The sequence below is a fragment of the Oncorhynchus mykiss genome, chromosome 5 (genome assembly GCF_057628025.1).
Source record: "Oncorhynchus mykiss isolate SJ-2025 chromosome 5, ASM5762802v1, whole genome shotgun sequence".
In the NCBI taxonomy this organism is placed as follows: Eukaryota; Metazoa; Chordata; class Actinopteri; order Salmoniformes; family Salmonidae; genus Oncorhynchus; species Oncorhynchus mykiss.
The window spans coordinates 68205586-68228044 of NC_143026.1; the positions used below are offsets into that span (position 1 = coordinate 68205586).

General features: G+C 41.5%; 1 protein-coding gene across 2 annotated transcripts in view; it reads left to right on the forward strand.

Annotated features, from left to right (window-relative positions):
• The window catches only part of osbpl1a (oxysterol binding protein-like 1A), a 27370-nt gene extending 6403 nt beyond the window's left edge, over window positions 1-20967 (forward strand). The window contains exons 8-29 of one of the 2 annotated variants that reach the window (XM_021603978.3): window positions 115-182; window positions 292-336; window positions 474-547; window positions 732-795; window positions 902-1003; window positions 2800-2922; window positions 3266-3347; window positions 3651-3757; window positions 9835-9997; window positions 10498-10663; window positions 11891-11966; window positions 15750-15884; window positions 16064-16161; window positions 16291-16473; window positions 16589-16696; window positions 16806-16895; window positions 17039-17162; window positions 17523-17636; window positions 17808-17931; window positions 18987-19077; window positions 19278-19298; window positions 19617-20967. In XM_021603978.3, the coding sequence (XP_021459653.2) occupies window positions 115-182; window positions 292-336; window positions 474-547; window positions 732-795; window positions 902-1003; window positions 2800-2922; window positions 3266-3347; window positions 3651-3757; window positions 9835-9997; window positions 10498-10663; window positions 11891-11966; window positions 15750-15884; window positions 16064-16161; window positions 16291-16473; window positions 16589-16696; window positions 16806-16895; window positions 17039-17162; window positions 17523-17636; window positions 17808-17931; window positions 18987-19077; window positions 19278-19298; window positions 19617-19719 (2261 nt within the window). In that variant the 3' untranslated portion in view covers window positions 19720-20967. The remainder of the gene's footprint in view (window positions 1-114; window positions 183-291; window positions 337-473; window positions 548-731; window positions 796-901; window positions 1004-2799; window positions 2923-3265; window positions 3348-3650; window positions 3758-9834; window positions 9998-10497; window positions 10664-11890; window positions 11967-15749; window positions 15885-16063; window positions 16162-16290; window positions 16474-16588; window positions 16697-16805; window positions 16896-17038; window positions 17163-17522; window positions 17637-17807; window positions 17932-18986; window positions 19078-19277; window positions 19299-19616) is intronic. The other variant, XM_021603979.3, reaches the window with a different exon arrangement.
• The last annotated feature ends 1492 nt before the right edge of the window (window positions 20968-22459 follow it).

Genomic DNA, 22459 nt, shown 5'->3' on the forward strand with positions numbered 1-22459 from the left:
AGTAAATGAAAGGTTACATACTTAGAAGTTTCATGTTGGTTATTGTAACATCCGTGCCGGTGTTCTGGTATAGTTTTCTGTATAATGATTCCTTTTTCTTTGACTTGTGCACAGATCAGACTGTGTTTGACCTTGCAAACAACACAGAGATAAAGCAGATTCTGGAAAGCAATATTCATAAAGTGAGTGTTTTGTTATGTAAGAAAATTATTGAAGTCGGACTTGACCGCACATTATGTTGTTGGAGAAAGCAACCATTACAAATGTTGTCTCTAAACTTGTCTCTCAAAGGGTATGACTCACCATGTCCAGATGTTTGAAGGAGCCCTTTGGAAGGTACAGTTGTTTGCAGATAAATCCACTATTTTCACTATCATGTTGTCAACATTGAAAAGCTTATTATCACTTGATAACATTTTCATGTACATGATTGATGACTTATAAACACAAACTTGTCCTGACCCTTCTGTCAGAGTTCCCGGTTTTTAGGCTGGCGTTCCTACTGGGTGGTCCTCCAAGATGGGGTTCTGTCCTGGTACTCTAAACAGTAGGTGCTCTCTCTCCTTCCTTAGACACAAGCTTGGTCATTTGAACCTCTTCCTGATGTTCTATGAGTGGTACATTAATTTCTACAGAAGAAGTGAATCTTAAGTTAGATTCAACTGCTAAAGGACACCCTTGACCCACACTAGAATCTTACCCCTATTCGTTCATTCTCTCTCTCTCCTAAGGTTGGATGCAGCTGCCAATGTCCGAAGACAAGGCTGTAAGCCCCTGACCCAAGCCCATTGTTTGGTAGGCCTTGATTGTTTGTTCTCTCATCAGATTTAACATGGTGACAGTATTTGTATTTACTGGAATATTAGGGTAGAATATGACTGTTTTACCATTTATTTTTCAGATCAAAGCTAGAGACAACTGCTTTTTCACACTCAAGTGCTTTGATGACAGTGTGCATCATTTCAAAGTGTCCCCCAAGAATGACCCCGAGGCAACAAGAAAAGTGAGATATAGTTTGGTTTATTGAATTATTACTGTACAGTGCAATCGAAGTATTCAGACCCCTTGACTTTTTCCACATTGCTGAAATAGTTTTCCCCCCTCATCAATCTACACACACTATCCCATAAAGACAAAGCAAAAACTGATTTTTAGAAAAAAAAATCAAATGTATATAGCAAAAAAAAGAACTGAAATGTTACATTTACATAAGTATTAAGACCCTTTACTCAGTACTTTGTTGAAGCACCTTTAGCAGCGATTACAGCTTTGAGTCTTCTGGGGTATGACACTACAAGCTTGGCACACCTGTATTTGGGGTTTCTCCCATTCTTCTCTGCAGATGATCTCAAGATCTGTCAGGTTGGATGGGGAGCGTCAGTACACAGCTATTTTCAGGTCTCCAGAAAGTCCGGGCTCTGGCTGGGCCATTCAAGGACACTCAGAGACTTGTCCCGAAGACACTCCTGCGTTGTCTTGGCTGTGTACTTACGGTCGTTGTCCTGTGGGAAGGTGAACCTTTGCCCCCAGACTGAGGTCCTGAGCGCTCTGGAGCAGGTTTTCATCAAGTATCTCTCTCTCTCTGTACTTTGTTCCGTTCATCTTTCCCTCGATCCTTACAAGACGTCCAGTCCCTGCCGCTGAAAAGCATCTCCACAGCATGATGCTGCCACCACCATGCTTCACCGTAGGGATGGCGGCAGGTTTCCTCCAGATGTGACGCTTGGCCTTCAGGCCAAAAATGTGGTTTTATCAGACCAGAGAATCTTGTTTCTCTTGGTCTGAATCCTTTAGGTGCTTTTTGGCAAACTCCAAGCGGGCTGTCATGTGCCTCTTACTGAGGAGTGGCTTCTGTTTGGCCACTCTACCATAAAGGCCTGATTAGTGGAGTGCTGCAGAGATGGTTGTCCTTCTGGAAGGTTCTCCCATCTCCACAGAGGAATTCTGGAGCTCTGTCAGAGTGACCATTGGGTTCTTGGTCACCTTCCTTACCAAGGCACTTCTCCTCCGATTACTCAGTTTGGTGGGGCAGCCAGCTCTAGGAAGAGTCTTGGTGGTTCCAAACTTCTTCCATTTAAGAATGATGGAGGCCATTGGGTTCTTGGGGAGCTTCAATGCTGCAGAATGTTTTTGGTACCCTTCCCAAGATCTGTGGCTCGAACACAATCCTGTCTCGGGGGCTCTACATACAATTCCTTTGACCTCATGGCTTGGCTTTTGCTCTGACATGCACTGTCATCTGTGGGACCTTATATAGACAGGTGTGTGCCTTTCCAAATCATGTCCAATCAATTTGTAGAAACATCTCAAGGATGATCAATGGAAACAGGATGCACCTGATTTCAATTTTAAGTCTCATAGCAAAGTGTCTGAATACTTATGTAAATGAGGTACATTTTTTAAAATAAATGTGCAAAAAAATATCTTAACCTGTTTTCGCTTTGTCATTCTGGCGTATTGTGTGTAGTAATTTAATACATTTTAGAATAAGGGTCTGAATACTTCCCAAATATCATCAATACTGCTTTTCATTGCTTTCATAAGTTAAGGAACATTTTATTTTTTATTTTTTCAAACAAAAACATTGTTTGAAAAAAAACAGCCTACATTTGAATAAACCTACAAACAGTCTGACATACGCGCAGACAACAAATTACGCTATTCTCATAACCTAATTTTCCCCCTGTCATAAGTCATGTGAGAGCCCAATTATTAGCCTAAGAGCAGAACATGCAGCAGCACAGTGTACTTAAGTCCATCGTGCAGCTCAGACGAGTGCATGTTTGTTCTGTCCTACAGAGGTGGATGGATGCTATGGAGGAACACTCTGCCTACAGTACACACTACTGCTCTCAGGATCAGGGCAGCGAGGAGGATGAGGAAGAAGTCTTGAGTGTGGGAGAGCTGACGGAATCATTACAGGTAAAATACCAGTCTACAACCTGTTTATCTGATAGTTGCTATTTGTCTGTTGCCGTCTCTCCTCACATCTCCATCCTTCTCTCATGGTCAAAATGTAAATTCTCCTTCTGCAATTTTTTTAAATGACATGTAATGGGTAATCTTAAGATCCTTAATATTCACAGTTAATGCTAGCGTACCTGTAGACTTCCGGTCATTGCGCTAACATTAGTTAGCATTGGCTGGCGAAACTTTCTCTAACTTCCTTCATACTGCATGCAGAGACATACAAATGTTTCAGTATGCCTTTAAGTATGGTTGTCATGTATTTCCCCTCTTCTTTCTTCCGCCTCCTCCCTGGCAGTCAGCTGAAGCTTGTCACCAGAAGCTGGAGAAGGAGGTTGGAGCATTCCTCTCCTTGGTAAAAGAAGATGGACTTGCTGAGAGTAAAGCCTTTTCTTTCATAGGAACTCCATTGCCACAGACATGTAGTACAATACCCTCATTCATAGCATAAATGTCAAATGTAATTGCACTTTTCATTGTATTTCACTTCCAATAGAAGCTCGTGCCTAAACCAATTGACCCATATTTAGTGTAAGACAAGGATGCAACGATAGCCCTTTAAAATGTCGGCTGAATTCAGCCAACAAGACTTTAGTGGTACATTTTATGTTACCGTTAAACACTATTTGACTGCTCTCTCAGAACACCACTAAAATGTCCTGTGGTCTTGTTTGTCCCCTCAGAGCTGCCACCCGTGATGCTGCAGAAGATGAAGGAGGTGTGTGAGCTGTCCAGTGAGACCTACTCTAATCTCAACCACTGCCTCAGCCTCTTCTCCAGACAGGATGGGGTACGTCACTTCACTTCTGTGTCGACTAACTTTGTTGCTCTGCCAATAGACTTCGTTTTTACTACAGATAAGAGCTCACAAAGTCATTTGATTACAGAGGATACACTCTGAGGACAAAGATTCAGAAGTATTTTGCATACACGCAACCTCACAAAAACACAGTGTCCCATTTCCCAGTGCTATGAGAGTAGAATCTGTGGTTTACAAACATTTGATTTGCACAGAGAGAATCAAGCAGAGTTGAGCTCCAGAATAGGGATGGAGAACATTAGGGATATTAATGAGGCACAATTTGATATGTGTCCACATGCATTTACATTATATCTGATGTTTTGACTCGCTAAACATGCAGGAGAGATACAGTAGAGAATAGATAGGTGTAATACAGAAAAAAACAACATTAAGTCTTGGCTGGTTATGTACAATGTGCAATTGAATTGGCATTATTTTATTATTAATAATATTATTTTATTATTATTTTATTATTATTATTTTCTGCATTATTTTACTATTCTCATCCTAACCTATGATTGTGTGGAAAAGGTGAAATGAGCATCTGGGTGTAGGCCTAAAAAATGTGTGATCTGGCAGGCAAATGGATTGCTATTGCTATGGTGGATTATTCATCTAGATTATCAACCATACTGTGTAGGATGTCACAGCTGTCAGGGGCCAACCATTGTTAACACTTTACAGAGTGTCCCATGGCTTCCCAGATTGTTAGTGGCGCTAATGTCTATTTCAGCTCAGAATGATTGTGTTGTATTATAGGTCTCAACGATCACATAATTATAAGTGACTGTGCAATGCATTGGAACTATAATCATTATTTAGACTTCGGCCTCCTACATTTTGAGTTGAACTTGTAATATTTGAGCTGTCTCTCCGGCTTCTATCACAGGGTCATGTGGTGAATGTGTTCTGTTGGTTTGTAATTTCAAATACTTGCTACACTGGAATTTAAGGGTTAAATGTAGGAGGAATGTATATGGTGGATTCAATTAAGGGTGTATATGAGCCATGGGCTACTAAGTAAGGGGAAAGGCAATCGCATGGTTACGGTCACTGATAAGGGTGGATAGCTGTGGATTAGTGAGGAATGGGGCTGAGGTCAGGTCACATGAAGGAACAGTTTATTACCCATGTCACTTCATTTCCTGCCTAGCAACAAAGATGTAATGTTTATTGAAAAGGAGGAGACTCCACCTAAAGGGGGGATATTAATACTTGTGCTGGTGGGAACATGTATTTGTCTTTTTCAGCTGTTTGACCCATTGGGTGAATAAACTTGGTTTGAGCTTTTTCTAGTTGTCTGTTAGTTTTTACTCTGTTTATTTAGAACCTAACCGTATTGATGAGCAGTGAAGCAGAAGAAGCCATTGCTCCAGCCTCATTCCATAACAGTGGCTTCCAGATGTGGTTCTACAGCCTAGCAGTGCTACCTAGCTTCCCCTTGAGATGGGCTCTACAGCTTAGCGGTGCTACCTAGCTTCCCCTTGAGATGGGCTCTACAGCCTAGCGGTGCTACCAAGCTTCCCCTTGAGATGGGCTCTACAGCCTAGCGGTGCTACCTAGCTTCCCCTTGAGATGGGCTCTACAGCCTAGCGGTGCTACCTAGCTTCCCCTTGAGATGGGCTCTACAGCCTAGCGGTGCTACCAAGCTTCCCCTTGAGATGGGCTCTACAGCCTAGCGGTGCTACCAAGCTTCCCCTTGAGATGGGCTCTACAGCCTAGCGGTGCTACCAAGCTTCCCCTTGAGATGGGCTATACAGCCTAGCGGTGCTACCTAGCTTCCCCTTGAGATGGGATATACAGCCTAGCGGTGCTACCTAGCTTCCCCTTGAGATGGGCTCTACAGCCTAGCAGTGCTACCTAGCTTCCCCTTGAGATGGGCTCTACAGCCTAGCAGTGCTAGCTAGATGGCTCTTGGGTGAAGGAGGCTGTGGAGACACTCTACAGTAATGAAGTGACCAGCAGTCATGACCTTGGAAGGTGTTGCTCTCCCATACAATGGTGTACTGTACATGGACCTGAGGGCGAACTATTAATGAGGCACAATTTGATGTGTCCACATGCATTTACATCATACTGTACATTATATCTGATGTTTTGACTCGCAAACTGTTTGTGTGAGGTTGAAATGCCTAATGTAGTGTTTATTTTTGCCCAAAAGCCCAGATATGTAGAGATTACAGAGAGATGGAAAGAATTTAAGACTAATGATGTGGTAGAATGAAGAGGAGTGTCACTCATTTCTACATGTGTTCATGTGTCATCACTGCCAGATGGTGACGGAAAGATATGCAGTACAGAGATCACTAATCATTTGAGTGGAGAGGGAGGGTGTGTGTGACTAGGCCTACTTCATAGAGGAATAGAGCGTCTGCTAAATTACTAGACTTTCAATGTAATAGAGTGCTTTGTGGAGGATTGAACTCACTCTGGTGGAGTGAGTGTCTGAAAGTGATTCTCTACAGAACTACATCCGCCATTGCTCAGAGTCACTCTCCAGCTCAAACTACTGGGACGGCAACTGTTACTACTGCTGCTATGTGCTACTACAGTACCATCATCTGGTGATTCCAACACAGCATCTCCTGATGGGTGATTCTGCTACTGTTGTCGTTGCTGCTGGCTCCTCAACAGTGCTCTGTTCTGTGAGCACACAGACGAATGCCAGTATCCCACTGAAGGCCTATCCTATGGGAATAACTCTTTACCAGCAAAGCATATGGAGGAGGCTACATTTATTGTGAGTTTATTTGCGACTCGAGTTCAGTGAGCTTTGCAGTGATTGTGTTATTGTAGTTGGTTCCTGGTTTGAAGTGTGACTGTTTCACTGTGACTCACTGCTACTGCATCTTTTGGTTGTAAATGTTGTTTAAGTATGATAACAAGGATGATACTGCCATATATATATATATATATATAACTTTACTTTTATGTGTTTGGGAATCAGCAATGTTATTGCAGTGTTACAAGGACTAACGATGACTAGCAGTTGGACAGACATTTTGCATGATTTTGTAAATGAAATCTGTCGTTTCATTACTTCAGTTTGGATTTTTTTCTCTTTATTGGTGAACCCTCACCAAAGCAAGGTATAATAATAATATCATAAGCTTCCTGGTTATCATATGATGTTGAATATGCTATTTATAATTATACTGAAGTTGCACAGGATGTGACTCTGATTATTGCATAATCTCTCGTTATAAAACTGTTGAGCAGATTGGTCCTAAAGTAGTTACTTACTGCCTGTGCTGTTGCTGTTAATTAATCCATTACATTCAGGCTGTTAGTTGTTAACATTGAATGAGATATTTCAGTGGATCTTAGTGGAGGCCTAGACAGAATTCTACCAAGTCCTCAGAGACAACTTGCTGTTTGTCTATATGCTACCTTACGTTATCTGTAAGTCTGCTTCCGCTCCCATCAATTCCCAGCCTTGGTTACAGTTGAGCTGTACTGTAGTTCACTGTGGTGTGTGTATCTACCTTCACGACTTTGAGTTGCCCTCACCAGAAACTCTATCCTTGCTGTCTCTTGAAATGTATTTCAATTTTTAGACTCATATATCTGGCTTTATGCAGAGTACCAGCCAAGCCAGTGTTTCAATGGATCCAAGATATTCAGTTTTTGGAAAGGAGAAGTTGTATGGTCATGAGGTATATTTGAGGTATAGACCTTTTTTTTGGAATGTAAACAATAACAAACTAATAATAACAAACTAATAATAACAAACTAAAACGCCCGTCCCCACTCAGCTATCCCCCCGGATGTAATCTCCCCTAGAGAACGCAACATGTCAAATGCACGTTACAAGCAGAAAAGTAAACAGTCTACTTAGAAAAAATGGAAAAGCGCCGTTACATGTAGCCTAGTCAGTGTATGGAAGAGGCGGAGCTAGCCAGACAGACACTTCAGAAGACGTGGGCTACTTGGCCTGGATAGTGGTGAGATTGCAGTTAGTATTCCATTCAACCCATCTTCAAAGGTATAATTGTAGCTCTCATTGCGGCTCTCCCATTTGTTGACAAAGTAAACATGTTAAAATTTGATTGTGATAATGAGACTAATAATATTTCACAATAAACAAGTAATTCACATTAATACTCAGTAATAATAGGCATAGTAATGAACTAAAAGTTTTTGTTCTGAAGATGCAGAATAATTTACATAGCACAATTTAAATAGTATCCAAATATAGTGTAATGGCAATGTAGTACAATACAAGGAATCCATCCATGTACAGTGCTGCAGTAGAGACAACAGCAGTGTGGGTGTAGAGATCTTGAGTCTTCTTGTGACAAGAACAGAATAGATACTTTATTGTCCACTGGTTAGACTGGAAATGTGTCTTCTGCTTTTCCCAACACCCTGCAGTGCAGCACCCCTAGGGGGAGGGGGGGGGGGGGTGTTTAAGTGCCTTTCAAGGACACAATGGCAGGAGATGGTACAAGGATCCTTCCAGCTGCCAGTTCAATTTCATACCCATTTTTTTTTGTCATCCTGGGCTTGAACCATTGTAGTCATGGCACCACACTTATTCATTGCCCCTGTAGTAGTCTAGTCATAGAGCAGTGTTTCCTGGTCCTAGGGGCCCAAAGGGGTGCACATTTTTGTTTTTGCCTTACCACTACACATCTGTTTTAAATCATCAACACTAGATATGTTAATCATTTGAATTGGCTGTGTAGTGTTAAGCCAAACATAATAAGGTGCACCCCTTTGGGTCCCCGGGACCAGGATTGAGAGACAGAGGTTGGTGAGGTAGACCAGCAGCTGGAAATTTGCTGGTTTAAGTCCCAGCCCGGGCAACACAAACATGGGAATGGAACTGAACTGTAGTAGTAGAGACATTAGGCTTATGATTATGGGCTAGCATATAGCTAGCTACAGTGTCTTAACGTTAAGCCTAATACTATAAAATAATGTAGCCAAGTCCTCTATAATACTTAGTTAGTTAGTGCAAGGTCCATTACGGGGTTAACTTGACAAGCCACCCCATCAGCTTTGTAGGTAAAAAGCTACAGCTATATCAGTTGTTTGCACAGAACGCAGCTATGGTAGCTTAGCAACAATACATGGATGTAGCTATTATTGTCTCACATAATTAGCTATTCAAATGTTAGCTAGTCAAGAGTTAAGCTAGCTACTGGCTAACTAGATAGAGATGTTACAGCAACCCACAATCACATTTATTTTCCTGTTGCACAAAGTTATTTTTGGGTGGCATAGACGGCTTTAGCTAGGCCTTCAGACACTTAGTGGAAAACTTATAGCTAGCATATTAGCTAATCAAATAACACGTTTACGTTACCTGAAGTGAAATGTAGCCAGACCTTCATAGCAGTGATCCACGCACGTTGTCCTGTTTTTAACAAACCCCAATAACACCGCACTTGACCCTTATACCTCAGTGTTCGCTACCTTTTAGTAGCGAACGCTAGCTAGCGAAAACTTTCACAGGTCGGAGTGCAAATGACACATTTGGGACACAGAAAGGGGAGAGGCAGGGGAGCTAGCTACATCTTGAGGGCTCTCACTACAATCAAAACTAAACAAACTTGTGCCACGCAACAGGAAGTGGTCGGGGGCCAGGGTTCAACAATCAACAGTTATAGAAAAGTATATTTTTATGTATTGTATTTTCAAAGAAGATCTAGTAACTAGTATGTCTAATTGGCCATTTCCTTGCCTATTGTGGTCATCTGATCTCCTCTGTTCCACGAGGGTCATGTTCTCTGGACAGCCATTTGAGATGGCAGGCTTCAGGCACCTGTCCTCCACTACAACCAAACATGTCTTGTTCCTCTCATCACTGCTTCACTCTAGCCCTCTGATGTCTGTCTGCTGATCTGAGCACAGTAATAAGAGTGATCAGTTAGTATGCTAATCTTGTTGTCTACAGACCTACACAATATAGGTCCTCTCATCCGTACAGAGATCTCTGCTGATATCTATACTCTATTCACTGTATACTGTAACTTGCTTTTCGGTGTTGATATTTGTAGGCCATGACGTGCCATCAAACATATACTGTATGATTATTAATTATTGTGTGTGTGGTTCAGGTGCGCAGTCTGAAATTGGAGCAGGAGGTGGAGAAGAATAAGATCCTGTCTGAAGCGTTACAGACTCTGGCTACAGAGCACCACGAACTTGAGCAGTCCGTTGTCACAGGCTCTTCTCCACAGGGCGCGCTCAGTGAGGATGACTTCCACGACGCTGTGTCTGGTGAGTATGGCTTGTTTTTATTTACAATCGGATTGATTTAAAGTGAGAGAACTTGCCTCACCTGTTTGACACTGATTATTTTCTTGATGCCTTTAGCTGTTCATGTATTTTATGACCTTTTGTGTTTACATGTTGTGCTAAGATGACTTGCTTGTTTGAATGTAGTGTGTGCACCAATTTAGTTGCAGTTGAGCAATGCCTACATTCCTACAATATAGTATTCAACTTTGAAAATGCTTATAACAGTCCTTTACAAGATGGCCTGTGATGATGTTTAGGATGATTTTTGTAATGATCGATTGACCGATGCCTTCATCTGTTGGTTCAGGGCACTTTAAATGCAACTCGATCCAGAGATTAGGTTTCTCCCCTCAGGGCTTTAGGGAGGCTCAGGGAAAAGTGTCAGTTGCCGATAGCGACAGGCAGTCATTCATAGCACTGTCCCTCATATTTCTAGTCCCTGTCTTTACAACATGCCTGCTTATACCTTTCCCTCTCAGACTCTGAATCGGAGCACTCTCTGAGCGGCTTTGAGACGGTGGCCAGCCATTCATTCGACGAGGAAGGCTCTGTCCTGTTCAGCAGCGAGCGCAGCAGCCCTACCAACATGTCTCGAGAGGATCACCATCAGGATGAGTCCCAACCCAATGGGATCGTGAGGCACAGGTGAGATGAGCCCCCCTGACACACCCCTCCTACCCACCCAGCTTCTATCCCATCCACCCTACATCCAAGCACACACAGACAGGCGTCCTGTTTACATTACACAGCTGTTTTTACTGGAAGGTAGAAGCTTCCGATTTGGATTGAACATGGAAAGAAAAGTCACTTTGCCTTTTTGCACAATACCTTAACTTTTAAGTCATATTTTTGTTTGTTAATGAACATTTTGTCCCTGACTTTCCATTTGAGAGAAACCCTTTCTGTAAAAAATACAGAGGTGGAGTTTCTTCCAGGTCCTGAAGCTAAGTCTTGTTCTTTACCTTACTGCTTGTTTACTTGTGTTCCTAGACTGCCAGGATCATACCTATGGGTTATTTTGAGGGTTTTCCCTGTTCCTGCCAAGTCAGTCGGCGTGAATAATTTAGCGAGCCGTCCAGGCAGGAGAAAGGCTCTCCATTGAGAAGGCCGAGCAATGTGTAGGACCAGTTAAACATTGAGGTCACAATGTAATGCAGTAATCGGAACTCGGTAGGATCCTATGTTCACTGGTCCCTTCAGTCTGGAGGCTGATCAGGGTATAGGAGTGGAGGGCAGGGCAGGTTTTTAGGATGGCCGTTAATTTGATTTGCTTTTTCCACTCGGTCTCGTTCAGTGTCTCAAAGAAAGAAACATGAAAAACAACAACCTGTGGTGGTTGAAATAGCCAAACTCAACCAGACTGGCAGTTAGGAAGTTAATTAAATAGCATATTCACTAAATGGGATGTGTGAACTAGAGTATCCACATGTTTTTATCTTCTTCCGCTGTCTTTGTGTGAGCAAGAATTCATGTTGAATGTAGGTGTTCATATGAATATACATGTGTCGGTCAAATTACTCCAACCATAAATAGAGTAGCAGTGAAGGTCTCAAGGAGCAGATATTTCCATGGCTGGCTACTGGACACCTTGTATAGGGGTGTTGATTGTAGACCTGGGCCTTAGTCCAATAGTCCGCTCTGCATGTGCCTGAAACAAAACTGAAGGCTTTTGTTGCACTCAGCAGACTATATTGTCCTGAATAAGATATGACTCCTGCATTAGTGATATAGCATCTGTTACAGGTCTAATCCAATGAAACTCAGATCACTGTACCATAAGGATAGATTCAAAGTCAACAGAGCGCACGGTGTTACTTGTGTCATTTGTACATTTACCTTTTATGTGTGTGTGTATGATGTCCCTCACTCCAGAACAAGTTTACCAGCACCCATGTTCTCCAGAAATGACTTAAGCATCTGGAGTATCCTGAGGAAATGCATTGGCATGGTGAGCTACCAACTGGCATTCTGCTTTATTGTGGCCATAATAGTCCCTGTATTAAGCTCAGTCAATCTTATACTGATGTTTTGTTCAGTAAGTAACGTACATCTATACAACTGTGTGTCTTTTCTTGGGCTACTGCACAGAGCATGTCATAATCCTGATGTGGAATGTGGTTCAGTAGCCGGGGAGGGTAATCAACAACAAAACAATCCATAATCACATTGTAGGATTTTTAATGAATTTATTTGCAAATTATGGTGGAAAATAAGTATTTGGTCACCTACAAACAAGCAATATTTCTGGCTCGCACAGACCTGTAACTTCTTCTTTAAGAGGCTCCTCTGCCGTCCACTCGTTACCTGTATTAATGGCACCTGTTTGAACTTATCAGTATAAAAGACACCTGTCCACAACCTCAAACAGTCACATAAACAGTCAAACTCCACTATGGCCAAGACCAAAGAGCTGGCAAAGGACACCAGAAACAAAAGTGTAGACCTGCACCAGGCTTGGGAAGACTGAATCTGCAATAGGTAAGCAGCTTGGTTTGAAGAAATCAACTGTGGGAGCAATTATTAGGAAATGGAAGACATACAAGACCACTGATAATCTCCCTCGATCTGGGGCTTCACGCAAGATCTCACCCCGTGGGGTCAAAATGATCACAAGAACGGTGAGAAAAAATCCCAGAACCACACGGGGGGACCTAGTGAATGACCTGCAGAGAGCTGGGACCAAAGTAACAAAGCCTACCATCAGTAACACACTACGCCGCCAGGGACTCAAATCCTGCAGTGCCAGACGTGTCCCCCTGCTTAAGCCAGTACATGTCCAGGCCAGTCTGAAGTGTTGCTAGAGAGCATTTGGATGATCCAGAAGAAGATTGGGAGAATGTCATATGGTCAGATGAAACCAAAATATAACTTTTGGGTAAAAACTCAACTCGTTGTGTTTGGAGGACAAAGAATGCTGAGTTGCATCCAAAGAACACCATAGCTAATGTGAAGCATGTGGGTGGAAACATCATGCTTTGGGGCTGTTTTTCTGCAAAGGGACCAGGACGACTGATCCGTGTAAAGGAAAGAATGAATGGGGCCATGTATCGTCAGATTTTGAGTGAAAACCTCCTATCAGCAAGGGCATTGAAGATGAAACGTGTCTGGGTCTTTCAGCATGACAATGATCCCAAACACACGAAGGAATGGCTTCATAAGAAGCATTTTCAAGGTCCTGAAGTGGCCTAGCCAGTCTCCAGATCTCAACCCCATAGAAAATCTTTGGAGGGAGTTGAAAGTCTGTGTTGCCCAGCAACAGCCCCAAAACACCACTGCTCTAGAGGAGATCTGCATGGAGGAATGGGCCAAAATACCAGCAACGGTGTGTGAAAACCTTGTGAAGACTTACAGAAAACATTTGACCGCTGTCATTGCCAACAAAGGGTATATAACAAAGTATTGAGAAACTTTTGTTATTGACCAAATACTTATTTTCCACCATAATTTGCAAATAAATTCATTAAAAATCCTACAATGTGATTTTTCTGGATTTTTTTTTCTCATTTTGTCTGTCATAGTTGAAGTGTACCTATGATAAAAAGATGAGGCCTGTAACTTTGAAGTGGGAGAACTTGCACAATTGGTGGCTGACTAAATACTTTTTTGCCCCACTGTACGTACACACACATACACACATACATACATACATACATACATACAGTGCCTTGCGAAAGTATTCGGCCCCCTTGAACTTTGCGACCTTTTGCCACATTTCAGGCTTCAAACATAAAGATATAAAACTGTATTTTTTTTTGTGAAGAATCAACAAGTGGGACACAATCATGAAGTGGAACGACATTTATTGGATATTTCTAACTTTTTTAACAAATCAAAAACTGAAAAATTGGGCGTTCAAAATTATTCAGCCCCTTTACTTTCAGTGCAGAAAACTCTCTCCAGAAGTTCAGTGAGGATCTCTGAATGATCCAATGTTGACCTAAATGACTAATGATGATAAATACAATCCACCTGTGTGTAATCAAGTCTCCGTATAAATGCACCTGCACTGTGATAGTCTCAGAGGTCCGTTAAAAGCGCAGAGAGCATCATGAAGAACAAGGAACACACCAGGCAGGTCCGAGATACTGTTGTGAAGAAGTTTAAAGCCGGATTTGGATACAAAAAGATTTCCCAAGCTTTAAACATCCCAAGGAGCACTGTGCAAGCGATAATATTGAAATGGAAGGAGTATCAGACCACTGCAAATCTACCAAGACCTGGCCGTCCCTCAACTTTCAGCTCATACAAGGAGAAGAATGATCAGAGATGCAGCCAAGAGGCCCATGATCACTCTGGATGAACTGCAGAGATCTACAGCTGAGGTGGGAGACTCTGTCCATAGGACAACAATCAGTCGTATATTGCACAAATCTGGCCTTTATGGAAGAGTGGCAAGAAGAAAGCCATTTCTTAAAGATATCCATAAAAAGTGTAGTTTAAAGTTTGCCACAAGCCACCTGGGAGACACACCAAACATGTGGAAGAAGGTGCTCTGGTCAGATGAAACCAAAATGGAACTTTTTGGCAACAATGCAGAACGTTATGTTTGGCGTAAAAGCAACACAGCTGAACACACCATCCCCACTGTCAAACATGGTGGTGGCAGCATCATGGTTTGGGCCTGCTTTTCTTCAGCAGGGACAGGGAAGATGGTTAAAATTGATGGGAAGATGGATGGAGCCAAATACAGGACCATTCTGGAAGAAAACCTGATGGAGTCTGCAAAAGACCTGAGACTGGGACGGAGATTTGTCTTCCAACAAGACAATGATCCAAAACATAAACCAAAATCTACAATGGAATGGTTAAAAAATAAACATATCCAGGTGTTAGAATGGCCAAGTCAAAGTCCAGACCTGAATCCAATCGAGAATCTGTGGAAAGAACTGAAAACTGCTGTTCACAAATGCTCTCCATCCAACCTCACTGAGCTCGAGCTGTTTTGCAAGGAGGAATGGGAAAAAATGTCAGTCTCTCGATGTGCAAAACTGATAGACATACTACAAGCGACTTACAGCTGTAATCGCAGCAAAAGGTGGCGCTACAAAGTATTAACTTAAGGGGGCTGAATAATTTTGCTCGCCCAATTTTTCAGTTTTTGATTTGTTAAAAAAGTTTGAAATATCCAATAAATGTCGTTCCACTTCATGATTGTGTCCCACTTGTTGTTGATTCTTCACAAAAAAATACAGTTTTATATCTTTATGTTTGAAGCCTGAAATGTGGCAAAAGGTCGCAAAGTTCAAGGGGGCCGAATACTTTGGCAAGGCACTGTACATACATGCATACATACATACATACATACATACATACATACATACATACATACATACATACATACATACATACATAACCCTAGTATGAAAACTAATCCTGTTCAATGTTTAGCCATGGCACAGTACTGTAACGGATTAAATGTCAGTGCTTCAGCTTTTTTTGGTTCTGTATGGACTAATTGATGCTCTGAGTAGGATTTATGTGTGCATTTTAAAACAGTATACACTAGTATTTACATTTACACCATTACATTCGATTGTTTCGCTATAGCTTATTATGCTATGATGAGCCTATGGGAAGTTTGAATTATGCGACCTTTCCATGGTGCATTGCATCACTGCTTATTCCTCATTCCAAGAGACTTTCTTATTTAATGGTTTGAAAATGTGATTCACGTAGTACAACTACTTGTGCTTCCGTTTTCTCTCTTTCTTTCTCTTGTTCTCTCTCTCAGGAGCTGTCTAAGATTACCATGCCAGTGATTTTTAATGAGCCCCTGAGCTTCCTGCAGCGTCTGACAGAGTACATGGAGCACACGTACCTCATCCACCAGGCCAACGCCTCCTCTGACTCCATAGAGAGGATGAAGGTACACACAAGAGAAATGATCTGGATCACGAGTTTGATTATTGATTTATTTTTGTCAACGTTTTGGTACACATAAATTGAGAGCGACAAGCATAGGTAGGTATAACACACATACTGCATGTAGGGGAAAAAAGAGTAATGAAAAGTCTCTACATCAAGTAATCTGTTTTGCATTGACAGTGTGTGGCAGCGTTTGCTGTTTCTGCTGTGGCTTCCCAGTGGGAGAGAACTGGAAAACCTTTCAACCCGCTACTGGGAGAGACCTACGAACTGGTCAGGTAAGAGTGAGGGAGGAGTACATCTCTAGGACTGATGATTTATTTGGAGGATGAGAAGTGTTGAGCCAGCCATTTTACAGCATTGGATACTTCTCTTACCCTCCCAATCCCCACCCTTTTCTATGGCAGAGAAGACCTGGGGTTCAGGTTGATCTCAGAGCAGGTGAGCCACCACCCACCAGTCAGTGCGTTCCACGCCGAAGGCCTGAAGAAAGACTTTGTGTTCCACGGCTCCATCTACCCCAAACTCAAGTTCTGGGGAAAGAGCGTGGAGGCTGAACCCAAAGGCATCATCACACTGGAGCTGCCCAGGTAAGCATGCTCATTCATGCACTAACAATAGTTGTGATGTTTTCTCATGTTGTCCGTGTGAAGCCAAAATGTATTGTTCAAAGACATGTTGTTTTAGAGTTATTTGTACTTCCAGGTATAATGAGGCCTACACATGGACAAACCCTACATGCTGCGTCCACAACATCATTGTGGGGCAGCTGTGGATTGAGCAGTATGGCAACTTGGAGGTTCTCAACCACAAGTAAGGGAAACACTCTCACATGTTTAGACTAAGATAGGAAGTGTAATGTGTGAATGAGGAAGTATGAAAGGGGAAATTATTTAATGGTATTTCTACATTTTTTTCACAGAACTGGAGAAAGATGCTGTCTGAATTTCAAACCCTGTGGCCTTTTTGGCAAGGAATTGCACAAAGTTGAAGGCTACATTCTGGACAAAAGGTATGATTTTAATGTTGTGGCGGCTTTGATTTAGCCAGCCTATCAAAGTACCTCTTGTTTTTCATATATTTCTCCAGCATGTTGCCATATTGGCAGTGATGTCTGCAGTTTTTAAACCGACAGTATTTGTGTTTTTGGCAAAGCAAAAAGAAGGTCTGTTCTCTCTATGGAAAGTGGACAGAGTGTATGTACATAGTGGATTCTGCTGCATTGGAGGCACATAAGAGAAGTGGGAAGAGGGCAGAGGAAAATAAAAGCTGTAAACAGGTGTGTATGTAAACGGGTGTGTAAACCCCATAAACTCATGTAATCCCCATTACGTGGCAAACAAATGCTTTCAAGTTCTCCATTCCTGAGGGTTTTTGTTACTCCCAAGAATGTAATGTGCTGGGTGTCAAGTTAAACATGTTGAAAGTGTAGAATTAAAAAAACATGTACTGTGTTATGACAACTCTTACAGTTTTAGGTAGAAGAGCTTCAGTGGAGTGCTCCTCTTGTTTTCCTGCATTCGTTTTTGGATGTATTTTATGAAATTGTATATGCAGGGCTCCCTCGTCAAAGAGACCCTGGTCCCAATAGCGACTCCCTGATTTAAATAAAGCTAAATACATTTGTGCTGTTGTCCAGGGCTCTGGTGAGGAGGTGGAGGAGATCCCCCTACCAGAGGCTGACACCGTAGAGGTGATCCCAGGCAGCCAGCTCCTGTGGAGGATAGCCCCAAGACCAGAAAACTCTATAGAGGTTAGACACATAAGAAAACACTCCTGTTTAGATGGATGGTGTATTCAAGCATACAAAGATGCAGAGGCTTAGAAACCTCAAGATCATAAAGCATAATTTTACAGTCTTCACAGCTTTGTATTGAAATATTCAGTCCTGGAAACAGTTTTTTTTGTGTGCATGTATTTGTAGATGTACAGCTTCACGTCTTTTGCCATGCAACTGAATGAGCTGGATAAGGATATGGAGGGGCTCATCCCAAAGACAGACTGCAGGCTGAGGCCAGACATACGAGCCATGGAGAACGGAGATATTGGTAAGAATCAGGATACGTGCTTGTGTATCATCTGCAAACACTTGGTTTCAAATCAAATTTTATTGGTCGTGTACACAGATTTGCAGATGTTATCGCAGGCATAGTAAAATGCCTATGTCTCTAGCTCCAACAGTGCAGCTCTATATCTAACAGTACAATAACAATACAAAAGTAAACATTTAAAAAAATATACAAGAAATTAAGACATCAGAACGATCAATAGCAGAGTCTGGATATACATGTATAAAAATTGTCATTTTTATTTTGTATTATTTGATTGAACCTTTTATTTAACTAGGCAAGTCAATTAAGAACAAGTTGTTATTTATAATGACGGCCTAATAAACCGGTCAAAAAGCCTCCTGTGGGGATGGGGGCTGGGATTAAAAATATAGGACAAAACAAACAATCATGACAAGAGACACCGCAACACTACATAAAGAGAGACCTAAGACCACAACATAGCATGGCAGCAACACAACAACACAGTAGCAACACAACATGGCAGCAGCACAGACATGATACAAACATCGACAACAGCGCAAAAAAGTATACAACAATACATATACTGTGTATATAGATCGTATGAAAAGGTTGTGCAGTAGATATCTATATATATCTTCCGGTTACTAGTCCAACGCTCTAACCACTAGGCTACCCTGCCGCCCCAATACGATGAGCCATGCCTAGAATACAGTATATACATATAAAGTGGGTAAAACAGTATGTAAACATTATTAAAGTGACCAGTGTTCAATGACTATGTACATAGGGCAGCAGTCTCTAAGGTTCAGGGCAGGATACCGGGTAGAGGCCAGCTAGTGATGACTGTTTAACAGTCTGATGGTCTGGAGATGGAAGCTGTCCCAGCTTTAATGCACATGTTCTGTCTCCGCCTTCTAGATGGTAGATGGGTGAACAGGCTGTGGCTCGGGTGGCTGAGGTCCTTGATGATCTTCTTGGCCTTCCTGTGACACCTGGTGCTGTAGATTTAGCACTGAGTGCACAGTTAATCTAAGGTAGATCTGTAAAAACCCCTTGTGTTCTCCTTGTAGATCTTGCAAGTGAGGAGAAGAAGAGGCTAGAAGAGAAACAGAGAGCTGCACGCAAAACCCGTTCCAAATCTGATGACGAGTGGAAAACAAAGTAAGACTGAGAGAAATACATGTTTTGACAATTGAATTTGTTATATTCTCAATGTACACAAATATCATTTTAATATGGTATCCCTTCATTTAATCCATTTCTCCTTTGGTATCTGATTTACTGCTTTATACTAATGCAAAGTCCTACTTTTCTCTTCCATTGTCATGTTATCTGTATTGCACCTTTGCTTTGATGTGAAGAAACCCTGCCCTTGGCCCCAGGTTTGAGTTGCTTGCTCTTCTATGGTGTGCCTTACATGTGCTCTGCACTGTCAAACTTGTGTGGTAGCGCCATCTACTTGTGCTAATACATACTGTGCATGCATCAGTTCTGATCTCAAATTGGAAATAATTGCATACACACCCACTGACTATTTATTACACAACCAATGCATGATTATCTTTTTAGACATACTGTTTTTTTCACTTATGCAATGCTAAATGTAATGTAGATACTAACTCTCATTCATAAAATTACATGATGAAATCCTGACTCCCCCCTACCCACCAATGCTCACTGTATCCCTTCTGTATCTCCAGGTGGTTTCATCAGGGTCAGAATCCCCACAACGGCTACCAGGACTGGTTGTTCTCCACTGGCTACTGGGACCGCAACTATTCTCTATTACCTGATATTTATTAATGGACACTAATGAACATTCCTTGAATAGTGAGATTTATTCTTATCCACGTCAACTTCCTTATCTATTATGTGATTACATTCCACTAATTCATTTTTTTAGACCAGTTAATTACATCCAATATGCAAATAGGAGATTAATACAATAAAGTCTTAATTTATTACAATTAAAATACTGTGTATGAATATAACAATAATTGATGATTTTGTAATACAAAATGTTCAGCTGTTAAACATGCTTAAAAATGTAGCATTCGGTCACATTTCATGCAGCCATTTTAGATCATTTACTTTTTAGCACGTGTATTCACTCCATTGTAGCTTGGTTGACAGGGGTACATGATTTGAGTCGCTGTTTTGTTTTAACTTCATGATGCAGTGCTTTGATTGTGTATGGTGTGATCTATCATACAGTATTCTATTTGCACAAGCCTACAACCTTGGCCCTTTAGGAACATACACTATCCACATACTAAATCTGTTGCTCTTAATGTAATGTACAGCTGTTTTGTGTTAACAACTTCATAAAATGTTTGTTACAAAAAAGAACTGCACTCACATAATGTACATATTCTCAGTGGTTGGGATTTTTTTGTTAGTTTATAACACTTTCTTTACTTATATTTTAGTATTATCCCACAGCTCAACTGTTGCTGATCCTCATTCCCATGACTTTTTAGTCCTTCAATGCTCACATTCATTTGTGAGGTCACTGATTGACTGATGCATAACACAGTGGATTGTTAATATTTTGGTCGATTGCTCCATTGATTGTAGGAAGAAAAAAATTATGATCATCACTACAAGATCTGCTCATGACAATCATTGCGGGGGAAAATTAACTCATCTCTAAAGGTTATGGTAGTTACATGTTTTATGCACAATTCCTTTCCATTACATTTTTCAGAGCAGCTATGCAATTATCTAAACAGAGGACTATCCCTGTCTATTCTCTAACAGCTGTCATTTTACATTCCTCTTTTCAACTGTGAAGGGATCCTATAGGACATGGGTCATAATAGAGAATAATCTAAGTTATGGACTGTTATGTAATTTAACAATAGGGCTAGTGTAATATGGTTGTGAGACTTTGTATCATGGTTATAGGGGGGAAACCCTGTTATCAAGTTATCTGGTACTTTGAAGTTATCTGAGAAAATGTATGCAGAGGTAGTACAATACAGTTATTAGCATGACCCTTTAACTTGGTAAATAATGAGTATAATAAAATAACTAACTTCTAAATGTAAACAAGTTTGTTCATTTTGTTAATTAAATGCCTTACTTTGGCATGGCTCTGGTGGTTCTTGAAGTCAATCTATGTTCCATAGAGAACATTGAAAGTTGAAAGCTTTGTTATCATTGAAAGCTTTATCGTTTTATAATTGATGATAAAAATCCACGTTGGTTCGAGCCACTACAAGGTTTACATAAAGCGACCCTTTTGAGGGGTGCACTGCAATGACGCCTATGAGCCCTCCTTCCATCCTCATTTTCCATCATGCAGCTGAATGGCACGTAGGCAGCGGAGTGGACAGGTGTCATGGCTTCATCCATTGGTACATAGACAGGCATGTATCTCATCGCTGACCTTAGCTGCTAAGACCATAGGAATCCCTGCCCGGTGGATAGTTGTTGCTTTCATTCCAGCAGTTAGTTGCTGTCGAAGGCCCCACAGAATTTGTGCGTCTGCTTCTTCTAACGGCCAGTAGTGTGAGTCCTCACCATTATGCACAGGTATAGCACGAGGCAGGGTGCTCTGCAGCGCAAGGGGACACAGATTTATTTGAAGTTGACAAATAGGCGAGGAGGTTACCGTAGTCCTGAAGAAGGCACAGTGATGCCAACACTTTGGCGATTTACCCAATAAATTACTTGGGAGTTTATATATAGTGTGCTACTCTTTATTATTTTGGTAACCGTAGTCTTGACATAGGATACTGGCAGGTGCACTCTTGATGATTGCTTCACTGAGCGCAACAGAATGGTGCACGACATAGTATTGGATCAAATACTTTTCCATGATTCTTGGCATATGTTGACCTCTCCATGCTTCTTCGTCGTGGTTTGTTTCTGGTGACAGTTCATCTCTTTGGCGCTGAGTATCTTGATAGCCTTACAGACAAAAACTAAGATGAAAAATCCCTAACCCGTTTTAATATGTCCTTTTTTTAAGTTAATTGATGCTTCATGGCAATACGTAAATTACTACCTCCAAATATCTTGATCAGGATGCGCAAGTGCTGCAGCGTTGTGTGAGTTTATTTCATGAAGGTCTCGGGCCTGCGCTCCTGGTGGAGGATTGCTCTGGCACTTGCGCACATGCCTCGATCGGAACTCTTCTTCGTTTAGTGGTCAGTATATAATGTGTTTTGATCTACCGGAGACAGTGAATGTGGAATTGGGGAAGCTTTTCGGTCACTGTTAAAGTTCATATGAGGAGATCATTCAATATACATTAATTAATTAGGCACTCATCTATGGATTTCACATGACTGGGAATACAGATATGCATCTGTTGGTCACAGATACCTTTTTTTAAATTAGGGGCATGGATCAGAAAACTAGTCAGTATCTGGTGTGACTACAATCAGCGACACATCTGCTTCACATAGAGTTGATCAGGCTAATGATTGTGGGCTGTGGAATGTTGTCCCACTCCTCTTCAATGGCTGAAATGACGTTGGAGGCGGCTTATAGTAGAGAAATTAGCATTCAATTATCTGACAACAGCTCTGGTAAA